This window comes from Leptopilina boulardi, unplaced genomic scaffold, assembly GCF_019393585.1.
Source record: "Leptopilina boulardi isolate dan_hultmark-lab unplaced genomic scaffold, ZJU_Lbou_2.1 LbouV2_377, whole genome shotgun sequence".
In the NCBI taxonomy this organism is placed as follows: domain Eukaryota; kingdom Metazoa; phylum Arthropoda; class Insecta; order Hymenoptera; family Figitidae; genus Leptopilina; species Leptopilina boulardi.
In genome coordinates, this window is record NW_026137948.1 from 1,888,801 (window position 1) to 1,902,807 (window position 14,007).

Here is a 14,007-nt window from a genome sequence, read left to right on the forward strand (position 1 = left end):
TTTATACAAAAAATGTTTTTTTAAGAAATATAATATTAAATAATTGTTTTAATATGTAAGAACACTTTAAAATAGTGATAGAAAGATGATTTGATTGAAAAATTTAGCAAATTTTGCTTTAAAACGTTTCCTGCTACAAGAACAGTGCTTCTTCCTTGTGAGTGTCTCTCCGAGTTTTGTTTATGTTATGTCGGTTCTTTTTAACTTGTAATAAATAATGAGTGCTGAAAATAAATCGGTAAGTTAAAATGTTTATCAAATAAATTAAAATTCAACTAATTGTTTCGAATAACTGAAAGAAACTTAATATACAGAAAGTATTTGAGAGATGCGTGGAAAATTGATTTACAACCTCAAATTCATACACATCGAAATTTGAGGTATAAAAGCACCTTAATTTCTAGTAAAAATTATAGAAAAAAATTTTAGTGGAAAAAATTTATTTCTAGTGGAAAATATATAGCACTCTAGGGGGAAAGCGCCATGGTGACCTGGCAACACTAGAAAACAGAATTAATTTTCTTAAAGTTCTTCGACTTTAAGGATAACATTCTCATCATGGCACTCCACGGTGCGCCAGAAGGAGGTTTAAATAAAAATGAATTGGCACTTAAAAATTCTTTTTGATTATGGTTCTAAGATGAATAAAAAACTTTTCTCAATAGGTTTTAAAATCAGCTTACGTGCCCAATTTAAAACAAATTGAGTTTTAAATATTTAAAAATAGTGTTTTATGAGGAACCAGAATTTATTTAATGTATACTTATATGCGTATAGATAATAGATGTTTTAGATTTGGGTTCATATAAATTTATTAACATTGAAGTTATTCTCTTGTTTCGTTTTTATATTTATGCATTAAGAGTGTCGAACGGTATCTGAAATTCTTTGGCAAGAAGAGAGCTTTAATTATCACTCTGAACGTGAAATAGTATTGATTTTAAAATACTTTTTTCTCGAAACACGAACACTTTTAACAAAATCAGCCAAAATCCTCATCTTATAAATTTCCTAAATCCAAAAGACTGTACGAATCCATAGAAAAACATGGTTGCAAAACAAAAAGTAGAAAAGTAATCTAATAACAGCTGCGACTTTGTGCGCCCTGCATGCTGCTGCCATCTGACGGCGGCAGGAGGTAATGAACCTGTCATTATATTACTTTTCGTTTTGCAATCGTGTTTTTGTATGGATTCGGATAATCTTTCGTATTTAGGAAATTTATATAAGATAAGAATCTCTAGCTGTTTTTGTAAAAAAGTGTCCGTCTTTCGAGAAGAAAGTATTTTAAAATTAATGTTTATCATTTTCACGTTTAGTGCCGTTTTTATAGGGTGATAATTAAAGGTCTCTTCTTTCCAAAGAATTTCAGAGACCATTCGACTCTCTTAAATAAATTTTGTCACTCTTAAAATCGTTCTTTTAATATTATAATTTAATTTTTTAAAATTGGACACAAACACTACAGCAATATAATTATTTATATGTAAAATTGAAAATAAGTAATTATTTTATCATTTATTACAGTATTTATTAGATTAAATAAATTCTGATTCCCCATAAAACACTGTTTTTATATAAAAACTCAATTTTATTTAAATCGGGCACGTAAACTGATTTTAAAAACTATTGAGAAATGTTTTTATCAATCTAAGAATCATAATCAAAAAGAATTTTTAAGTGCCAATTCATTTTTATTTAAACCACCTTCTGGCGCACCGTGACTCACGCTTCGCGCTCGAAAGTATGATGCGAAATTAGAAGTGTTTTTAAGTATTTAAATTTTTCAAGTTGTTGAAACATTTAAGGGGTTATGCCACTCTAGAGACCGAAAAAATAGGTGTTTTATGTGAATTTTTTTTAGAAAAACCATAAAGTCAATTAAAAATATAATATAAGAAGTTTATTATACATCTTTTTAGGTGTAAAAAAATAATTTCTTATAAATATTTCTTGAAGAATGGTGGCGCTGTAGCGGTCGTCCTTCGACTCCTCTATGGTTCAAGGGGTACGTGGCCGAACTAACTGCTCCTGTAAATTTTAAAATATCTTGATTATCTAAATTTTTTTTTATTATATATTACAATAGCTAAAGTAACACGTAGGATTTTTTCGATATATTAATTCATGATCAAATGGCGCACTTCTAAAGTTAAACTTTCTAATTTCGACTAAAAAACCATCAGTTAATAGTTAATAACAAATGAACTATATAGAATAAAAAAAAAATCCTACGTGATACCTTAAAAAATGTATTTTTAAAGATGTGTGTCAAATTTGAACCTAATCGGTTGGAAATTGTACGAGTTGTTGGTTCGGCCAACTCGAAAAATGTAGTTTGGAGATAAACGCGTTTAAAGTTTTAAGTTGTAAAAAACTTAAATAATTTCACAATACCTTTAATCTGCAATGCCTGCACCATATAATTGACCACTATAGTCTAGCAAGTAACTAGCGCCTTTGAAAACATCTGCCGTATACCTGCTGTAGATCCTTCAAATATTACCCCCCGTAGAACTTACAAAATGAGCTCGCCGCGTACCGTGCAGCCTTGCAAGGAACTTCGAAAATAAATTATTTAGAGATCTTTCCGAGCCATAATCCTGCAATATGTTATTTCTGAGACCCTAAGGAACTATTTAAAGCAAAAAAAAAAAAGCGATTTTTTGAAAATCCTAGAGTGGCATAACCCCTTAAGCAAACAAATACATTCATTGACGGTTTTACGTTGTTTAATGTTTGTTTGCTACAGGAAATTTTCCCCAAATATATATATATTTTTTCAAACTTATAGACACAAAATGTTTCTCTTAATTATCATAGCTAAAATTATTTTAAAAAATTCAAAATAAATTTACCAATATAACGGACTTTATATAAAAAAATTATTTCTACTATATAAAAAACATTCAAATGATCTAGAATTAGCCTTAAATCAAGAAGTGGATATTAAAGTTTGGACTTAAAAAAAAATTGAAATTCAAAATTTTTAAAAATGCTGTAATTTTTCTATTTCCGATCGGAAATAGTTGCCTAAAGAACTTAGCCTTCATTTTAACACCAACTTTATGTATAAAAAAGGACAAGTTGATTGTCTCGAAAACATTAAAAGATAGAGAAAAATGTTGTATTGCAAAGTTGTAGCTTAGGAAATTTTGAGAAAAAAGCCTCTGGGGTCGAGTTTCTATAGGCAATAGATTTCGAGATAATTTGGTCAGAATGTTGGATTTTGCATAAAAAAATATAATTTTATATGTATATACAGTCATTTTTTAAGGAATTTAGTTTTTTTAGATTTATCATATTCTTTGAGTGCTTTGGGATGAGAATATGTCCACTTTGTGAACTAAATTTATTATCTTTCAATATAATTTGATTTTTAACAAAAATTTCTAATTTTTTGCTGCTTTTTTATATTTGAAGCTCTTTAACTTTTTCAATTTAATTTTAATTGAAAAATATCAAAGAAAATAAGTGTTTGTATTTAACTAAGGTATAAAAATATGAGGTTGAAAAATTTTTAAAAATGCTATGATTTTTTCATTTTTGATAGGAAATGGCTTTTCCGACTTAGAGCATCTCAAAACGTGAAGATTTAATGCAATTAGCAAAAGTAAATTTCTTTCTCTCTCTCTAATAAATAATTTTTACGTTTTCTAAAAGTAAATCATTACAAGATAAATGTGAAAGAAAGTAATAGTTTAAACTATATTTGTAGTAATAAAAAAAATGTATCTACGAACTGCAGATGACGGTGGTGGTGAATATGTCACTTTTGTAACTGATACAGAATTTGATCGTGAAGAAGCAGTTGAATGTTTCTTTTCTTTTTCTTTATGCTCTGCTTCACTTTGGCTCAATGCTAAAGCCAGTTGAAATTCTTCTTCTTCACGAAGCTCATCTTCAGTTTTACGAGGTGGAACCTAAAAATATTCATAAAATACTAATTAATAAAGGTAAAATAGTTTATTTTAAGTAATAAAATAATACTAAATTTTTAAATATTTTTTAATTTATCTACAATAATTGATCAAAACTATAGAATAAGAGTTTTTCTTTTATCTACTTTTTTCTCGGTCCAAGATGGTCATAAATGTTTCTTAAAAATACATATATTAATTTTTTTATAATTGTTTTATTTTAGTTGGTCTAATAAAAATTAAATTTAAAAATAATTTCTCTCTCTATCCTTATGAAATTAGTGCTGATTTAGCCGATAATTTATTTATGTGTGTTTGAGATTAACCGTTTTTTATTAATGAGGAGTGAGTGGAGGAAATAAATTCACTTTATGTAAAATTACATAAAATTCTCAGTTTATTATAAATTACACAAAGTTGAGCTCACAAGTGCAAAAATGGCGTGACCATACTGTGGTCATGCACAAAAAAATTTTAAGTTGAGTTTTTACCGATATATTAAGTTTAATTTTGAGAACACAATTTCTTTGAGTAAAACCGATCTGAGTTTATTTAATCAGAATAACTATTGATTAATGGTTTATTTATTGCCGTGTAAAGTGAGAATGTGTTAGTGTAAGTTTCCCGCTAATCAGCTGTTAAACTGACGCTCAATTTTGGTGTTGAGATTAAAGCGGCATTACGTAATAATTATGAAAAAGTGTATCAATTAAAATACGCAATCTTGAACAATGTGATCCAAAATTAATCCGACTTCAATTTTATTTTAAACTCAAAAAGGATAAGATGCCTGACAAAAGTTATATTAATTTGATCAAATATGATCTTTAATATAATATTTATTAGCTATTTCGATTAAAAATATGGCGTTCCCTCTTTTTAAGTTAAAAATTCAAAACTTCTAATAACATCACTTTTAAATAGCTTAAGAAATTTTTTATATACATCAGGCACTGAAATGATGTTCATAGATACCAGAAGACAAAATTTAAAGCTACTTACGCGAGAAATATAAAAATTCAATAAACTCTAGTTTCTGGTTCGTATTTCACGATTTTTTAAAAATTATAATGCTTACCTGTACTTGTTGAGCTAAGGAACTGTTAAGATACTCTGCAGGAAGCTCAGCTTCCTTCGTTGATACAGTAGAAGGCCTAAAAAAATAATTGAAACTTTTTTTTTCTTCAAAAGAACAATAATAACTAATAAAATTAGTTAATAAATCAGATTAGTACAGGGTCAAACCATTATATTTCAAATAAAGTCGTTGCTGACTAATTTTTAAAAATTATAATACTTTGCAGGAATGATTTTAAATTTATCAAGATCACGAAATGAAAAGAATTTTATTAAAAATTTAATTATTTATTGTAAAATATGAATTTAAGGTATGTATTGGAATTTATTAAGAATGAATAAATTTATCATTATCAATTGACATAATTATTTAAAGATTTGAAATAATATATAAAATATGATATTCAAGTGCACCTGTCAAATAACAAATAACATCTTTAAATAATTATGTCAATTGATAAGGATAAATTTATTCATTCTTAATAAATTCCAATAATTTTTTTTTATTTTTATGGTAAATTCTATGTTTTTTTAAATATTTTGTAATGGCTAAAAAGTCGACAGTTTTCAGCACCTCACATACTTTAAATTCATATTTTACAATAAATAATTAAATTTTTAATAAAATTCTTTTTATTTCGTGATCTTGATAACTTTAAAATCATTCCTGCAAAGTAATATAATTTTTAAAAATTAGTCAGCAACGACTTTATTCAAAATATAATGGTTTGACCCTACACTGAAAAAAATATTTCATTCAAATAATCGGTTACTTTAATATTATTAAATAAATATTTACTTGAATCATATAGTTTTTATGTGAATTAAATAAACTGTATTAGAACCTATAATTTCTGTATTTGAAACAAATACCATTTAATTGACTAACATAAAAATTATTTAATACAAATAAATATTTATTTGATAATAGTCAAGTAACCAATTATTATTTGAATCAAATAATTTTAAAAAATCTAAAACTTAAAGTATTTTGAATAATAAATATACTTACTTATGAAATTGTTCATAGCAAGACTCACATACTCTGACTTCTTTTTCAAAACCAAATTTAGGAAGTGTTGAATTTTTACTTGAACATTGTTGACAAAAGACTTGTCCACAAGCTCTGCAATGATGTTTGCGTTGAACAAGGGTAAAAGGTACTCGACAACGATGACACGTTATTCCATCAGCCCATTCTGGAGCAGTATCAGCACTGAACATCGCATCACTTTCTTTCAGTATCGGAAACTTATGACCTTCTGCTTTCATAATATTTACTACGTCCTAAAGAAAAAGAGCAATTAATAAAAGCTATAATTATCACATTATCTAAAAAAAAACTTTGTAGGGCAAAATGGGACGGGATTCCAAATGAATATCTGATAATTAAAATATAATTTTTAATAATATTCTTATAACCTATGCTCCTACTCAAAATAAAATCAAGATAAATTAGAATAATGGTCGGCCATGCTGACCATCATCTTTTTCTTCTTAAATGACTTGAGGCGTAGCCAAATGTCAGAACAAACTAGAAAAGGAAAAAGTTTCCAGAATAAACTGAATGAAATCTATGTTGGTAACACAGGCCAGATATCAAAAAGTGAAATCGAATTCAATTCACATAAAATTAATCTCAATGACAATTTTTATCGATAGAATAAAAGATAGAAAAAAAGTCAAAATGAAATCAAGAGGTTCGAGCAAGACTGCTGAAGCCAAAGGACTCATCCTGGGGTAAAACAGAATGAAACAAACTCCGATTTGAATCAAAAACATCAATTACTATTGTAACGTGTGTAAGATGTTAACTCCGGGTTTCAATCACTTTAAATATACTTAAAACCTTGAACAAGGGGTATACAATTAAAATATTAAAGTGTCAAAGCATAAATTTTGTAAATTTAATAAATATACAGATGATTTTAAGATTTACTTATCAGCTCCTATGATATCACTTCCTGACATGTCTAAAATGATTCAATTGGACATTAATTATGTTGTTAATTGGACAAGAGATAATGGACTTATGCTTAACTCTAATAAGACTTATGCAATAATATTTTCAACTGTGAATTCTCCTACTTTTCAAACCATTTTAGCCCTTCCTCCTCTACTGGTTGGAGGAACTCCTATTTTATACAGACAGGAAGACACTGAAAGACCTGAGATTAATAATAAATAAGAATTTATCATGGAAAGAACAAGTTTCTGATATTTCAAGGAAAACATTTATGGTTCTACGTCAATTAAATAGAAATAGAGACTCGCTTCCTACTTCAACTCGCTTAATCTTCGTAAAATCACTGATTCTTCATTTTTTGATTACTGCTGTCATGTTTATGATATCACTGATGAGTTAAATAATAAACTAGAAAGAGCATTGAATGCCTGTATCCGTTTGATTGTTAATGTACATAAGTATGAGCATATAACTCAGTATAGAATTAAATCTGGATTATTGTTGCGTCTAGAAATCAGTATTTTATAGGAAATTTGATTTATTTGATTATTAATCATCATATCTCATCATATCATCCTATTATTAATCTGCATATCTCTTTGAGTATTTAAAATTTATAAAAACTAATGAATCAAATTATACTAGATTCCGAGAACCCAGTTGAAAATTCCGACCTCGTTTACGACGTCGTATTCTAAGTAGTTTGCGACGTAGTTTGCGACGTAGTAAACGACGTAGTAAACGACGTAGTAAACGACATAGTAAACAACGTTGTAAATGAAAGCGGAATTTGGGATAGCAAATTACGTCGTTTACTACGTCGTTTACGATGTTGCAAAAATTATTTTAATATTATTTATTTAGTAATTTAGTAAGTCCAATATCCAATATTAAAAATTTTAATAATAATTTAAAAAATCAATAATTTAAAAAAAAATTTATTTTTATTATTTTTTAATAGTTATTATTATTATTTTATTTTTAATATTTAAATTAAAATAAAAAAATGGTCATCAAAATATTAGTGAAACCATTTCTTCCAAAAAAGAATTTGTCTCAAATCCAATAAAGGAGAGACATCGGGCAGAAAAAAATTTCGACAAAAAAAAAATTTTCGATCACTGCTTATATACCAATCTAATGGCACCTCAACTGCGAGAAACAGTTATGATGTTCGCCCTCCCTGTAGCGTTGAGCGAACTTAAGTCCAGAGCTGAGCCATCAGCGCAGCGCGGAAACATTTGAAAAATTTGATTTTATTAGATATTTTATTTTATTTTAAATATGACAAATAATTAACTTAATAAATAATTAATGTCATAAATAATTATTAATAACATAATGTCATACTTAATAATTCGTTAATTAATTATTTTTAACGAAAATTTGACAAAAAAAAAATTTGTTGGCCAAAAAAAATATTACCATTAAAAAATAATTTTTTTGTTAAATTTTCGTAGTAAAAAAAATTTTTTTAAGACAATTATTTGTGACCTAAAAAAATATCACGATGAGAATATAATTAACAAAAAAAATTACTCGTAGCACAGAAAAAATTTCACCATGAGAAAATAATTTTTTTAAAATTTTATGTGTAAAAAATTTATTGGTAGCTCAAAAAAAATATCACAATGAGAAAATAATTTTTTGTCAAATTTTCTCTGTAAATAAATTAATTAACTAAATAACGTACCGTAAAACGGGGTTATTTCGCTCATTGCGGGTAAATTCGTTCACCCACTTTTATGCTTTATTTCAGCTTTAAAATAAAGTTTAATACATTTATTACCAGGTTAAATTTTCGTAGTAAAAAAATTAATTAACTAATTATTAAGCTAACTAGTAAAATTAAACGCGCGCAAGCGCGCCAAATTGAGGATTTAATTATTTGTTATAAAGAAATTAAAGATTAATATTATTAATAATAATTTAATTTATTAGAATATTATAACATATTAAATGATAATAATAAAAATTATATGTTTACAGGCCTCGGATTATGCGACTTTTTCCAACTTTTTTCAAAAATACGACTTTTATCGACTTATTTTAATAAAATGCGACATTTTTTTTACATTTGAAAAAAATGTAAATAAAATACATTTTTTTTTTTTTGTATAATAAGCCGACAAGTTGGGGAAAAAGGTTGAAAGAAATATTAATCGAAATAAGGTGCGAGGAAATAATTAGACAAATTTGGGAAGGCAATAATCTAGAGGAAATCTACAATAAGTTATTAGTTGGTCTGAAGAATTGGTGGGAAGGAATAGTAGGTTTAGAGAGGGAGGCAATTGTAAAATCAAGCTTTAATTTTTTATATAAAGAGTTATACCCAGGGGGAAATGGAGCAGAATATTGGAATAAGGAAACTGGAAAAAAGGACAGTAAGGAAATATGGGCAAGAATGAGGTGTGGGAATATTGGTAGGGCTTATAAAAAGGGATACCAGGATTGGAAGTGTAGACTATGTGATTGGGAATTAGAGACATTAGAGCACTTATTTGTCTGTGGAGAAGCATTAAAGGATCAAGAAGACAGTATTATTGATTACATAAACAAATGGAAAGGCAGCAGGCAGGAGGGAGAGTTAAAAGAACAATTAATTACCACGCTAAGAGGCGACGTGATAGAAGAATTGTGTGTATATATGAGAGTGATAGAAAAAAAGATTAGAGGAGATTAGTATTTAAGAATGTATTGGTACATAAGTAGACTAAGGAAATTGTAAAGACCTAAAAAGGTGTACAATGAAAATAAATTTATTATTACATTTTTTTTGTATAAAATGTAGATCTTCTTCAGATCTTCTTCAATTCAATTATTTAACAAATGAACTAAAATGATTCTTCACTAAATTAATTATTTTTAATAATTTTAATTAAATACATCACAAATTCAATTATATCAAAATTATTTTTCAATTAAAATTTTTATGAAATTTAACAATTGTTTATAATTTAAAAAAAAATATCACAATAAAATTGAATTATTTTTTAAAAATTTCAATTCAAAATAAACTAAAATTCAATTATTACCCGAAATTTTAATTCAAAATCAATTAAAATTCAATAATTATCCAAAATTTTCAATTTAAAATTTAATTATTTACCAAGTTTTCAATTTAAAATGAAATAAAATTCAATTATTTTCTAAAATTTCTATTCAAAATTAATTATCCAAATTTTCAATCAAAAATGAACTTAAATTAAATTATTATCCAAAATTTCAATTAAAATTCAATTATTTCCCAAAATTTTCAATTCAAAATGAACTGAAATTCAATTATTTTCCAGATTTAAAATCAAATAAAATTTCATTATTCTTAAAAATTTGAATTCAAAATTAATTGAATTTTCAATAATTTGAATTTAAAAGCATCTAAAATTTCTAAAATTTTCCATCGAAATTTTTTTTTTTTGAAATTTAATAATTTCAATTATAACTCTAAGGAAATTCAATTATTTTTAACTATTTTAATAATATTCTTTGAAAATTCAACTATGTGAAACCATTTTTCAATTAAAAATGATTTTCAAATTATTGTATTTTGTCCGCATTTTCTAATAAATCTCAATTTTAAATCTTTGAAAATTCAAATAAATTTAAAAAAAGTTTTCCAAAAATTGTTTGATAAATTATTTTTAGTTCTGTAAAATTTAATAATTGTTTGAAAATTAACAATATCTTTTGAAATTTAATTATTTCTAAAAATTTCAACTTTAACCCTTCGAAAAGGATTATTATTAAAAAAAAAATTTTATTTAAAAATCTGTAAAATATTTTTGTTAAAATGAAAAACAAATCCACTTTTTTTGGAATATAAATCGATTAAAACGACTGTTTTGTGTCTTTAAGTTGATTCGAGGCCTGTGTTTTTATAATTAATATTTAATAGGTAATCGTTGGCCCCTGGTACCTTAAAAATAAATTTTTTTCAAATTACTATCTTGTACGAAATTTCCTGGCGCATCTTTTTTCTCATCATAAATTTTTTGTATTTGTATACAATTTTTGAATCAATATACAATTTTTGAATTAATATACAACTTTAAAAAAAATTTCGTTGGACTTAAGTTCGCTCAACGCCACAGGGAGGGCGAACATCATAACTGTTTCTCGCAGTTGAGGTGCCATTAGATTGGTATATAAGCAGTGATCGAAAATTTTTTTTTTGTCGAAATTTTTTTCTGCCCGATGTCTCTCCTTTATTGGATTTGAGACAAATTCTTTTTTGGAAGAAATGGTTTCACTAATATTTTGATGACCATTTTTTTATTTTAATTTAAATATTAAAAATAAAATAATAATAATAACTATTAAAAAATAATAAAAATAAATTTTTTTTTAAATTATTGATTTTTTAAATTATTATTAAAATTTTTAATATTGGATATTGGACTTACTAAATTACTAAATAAATAATATTAAAATAATTTTTGCAACATCGTAAACGACGTAGTAAACGACGTAATTTGCTATCCCAAATTCCGCTTTCATTTACAACGTCGTTTACTACGTCGTTTACTACGTCGCAAACTACTTAGAATACGACGTCGTAAACGAGGTCGGAATTTTCAACTGGGAAAGACAAAATATTTTAATGATACCATATCATCGAACCTATAAGATGCAGAGATCTTTCATTGTAAGAGGTTCAAGATTGTGGAACAAACTTCCAAATAATATTACAGAAGCATCTGACCAATTTTTTTTAAAGACTATTTTCTAATTTAAAAAAATTATAGGAACTAGGTACAAATATTTCAGATTCCATGTAGAAGCCGTCTAGGAAACCAAAATTTTTTAAACAATCTTACCTGTTTTTTTTAGCAGGGAACTGTTGTTTTTTAATTTTTTGTAGACGATACCTATTTCTTTTAGCTGAAATTTTTTTTTTACAAAGTTATAACGAATTTAATTAATATCCCCAGATACTTGACCGAACCAGAAAAAGAAATTTTCTTTGCATAAAATATTGGTTTCTTTAATTTAATTTCCCAGTGAAGATAACGATATCCTTTTTCTCTGCATTGACAGAAAATCTAGTCCAATCGCACCAACTCTTAACGATCCCTAGGGCCTTTTTCGTTAGTTCTAGGAGCGTCTCAGCCGAGAACCTCTTAAGATAATTAGAAAATTATCCGCATAACTTTGCGGATCAAAAACTCGAACTATTAAATTCTCCTAGTAACTTTTCTGCCACTAAGCATCATAATATTGTAAATAAAATTTTCTTAACCTCTTTTGACTTTTCATGGATTGTGATTTTTTTCTTTTTTAAATTGTTAATTATTGTTATAATTATATTTTATTAATAACTGATGCCTTATCTTAAGCACGGTGGGTCTGAGTAAAGTTCAACCCAAAGAAGCTTGCGTAACAAAATTTCTTCTTGATTTCTTTTTTAGGATGTCTCCTGATAATTTTGAGCCCAAAAAGAAAAAAATCGCCTGAGCCGTTTTTGAAAAACTCATTTTTTCGATATTAATTAACATATTTTTGAAAAAAATATATAATTGTAAGGTCATTATGGGCTTAATTCATTTAAAATAACCGAAATTAATGTTCCATAGGTGCTCAATTCTTTGCAACAATTTTAACCCATAAAAATACTTGAAAAACCGTGAAAAATGTGTTAAAAAGTCGATTTTTTTAAAATTACTCCCTCCCATTGCATTTTAACCGATTAATAGTGCTTACAAAAATTAAAGCTTATAAAATTATCTGTAAGTTAAAAAAAAGTCGAACGATTTATCTTTAAAATTGTCAGAGATATGGCCTTTAGAATACAAAAAATATACAAAAAATTTTTTAAAAAGTCAGTTTTTGTGAAATATCTAATGTCTTGTAACTCTAAACATACTGCTACCCACGAATATATTAAAGTAGACATAATTCTGAGTAAATCTAAAAAAATAGAGGTTTCTAGCTTAATTACAACAAAAGTTATGACCGTCTAAAAATTACTTTTTTATCTTTACTTCTATAACATTATTTTGTTAATGTCTTAATGTATTACGATGTTAATGTTGTTATTATATTATTATATAATTTATATTTATATTTATATATATATATATATATATATATATATATATATACTGTTCATTGAGAGTCAAAATTATAAAAAAAATGAAGATCGATATTATTTTCACATGCAAAGTTTGTTACAAGCGTTTTATGCGTCTGTTCGTATTTTCGTAATACAACAAACTTTGCATGTGAAAATAATATCGATCTTAATTTTTTTTTATAATTTTGACTCTCAATGAACAGTATATATATATATATATATATATATATATATAAATATAAATATAAATTATATAATAATATAATAACAACATTAACATCGTAATACATTAAGACATTAACAAAATAATGTTATAGAAGTTAAGATAAAAAAGTAATTTTTAGACGGTCATAACTTTTGTTGTAATTAAGCTAGAAACCTCTATTTTTTAGATTTACTCAGAATTATGTCTACTTTAATATATTCGTGGGTAGCAGTATGTTTAGAGTTACAAGACATTAGATATTTCACAAAAACTGACTTTTTAAAAATTTTTTTGTATATTTTTTGTATTCTAAAGGCCATATCTCTGACAATTTTAAAGATAAATCGTTCGACTTTTTTTTAACTTACAGATAATTTTATAAGCTTTAATTTTTGTAAGCACTATTAATCGGTTAAAATGCAATGGGAGGGAGTAATTTTTAAAAAATCGACTTTTTAACACATTTTTCACGGTTTTTCAAGTATTTTTATGGGTTAAAATTGTTGCAAAGAATTGAGCACCTATGGAACATTAATTTCAGTTATTTTAAATGAATTAAGCCCATAATGACCTTACAATTATATATTTTTTTCAAAAATATGTTAATTAATATCGAAAAAATGAGTTTTTTCAAAAACGGCTCAGGCGATTTTTTTCTTTTTGGGCTCAAAATTATCAGGAGACATCCTAAAAAAGAAATCAAGAAGAAATTTTGATACGCAAGCTTCTTTGGGTTGAACTTTACTCAGACCCACCGTGCAAGGGG

General features: G+C 26.0%; 1 protein-coding gene across 1 annotated transcript in view; it reads right to left on the reverse strand.

The window, feature by feature from the left end:
• Positions 1 to 14,007, reverse strand: part of LOC127287926 (hepatocyte growth factor-regulated tyrosine kinase substrate-like) — a 50,100-nt gene that overhangs the window by 13,662 nt on the left and 22,431 nt on the right. The window contains exons 5-7 of the mRNA XM_051315079.1: positions 6,010 to 6,284; positions 4,999 to 5,074; positions 3,744 to 3,923 (exon numbers count right to left, since the gene is read on the reverse strand). Coding sequence (XP_051171036.1) covers positions 3,744 to 3,923; positions 4,999 to 5,074; positions 6,010 to 6,284 — 531 coding nt within the window. The remainder of the gene's footprint in view (positions 1 to 3,743; positions 3,924 to 4,998; positions 5,075 to 6,009; positions 6,285 to 14,007) is intronic.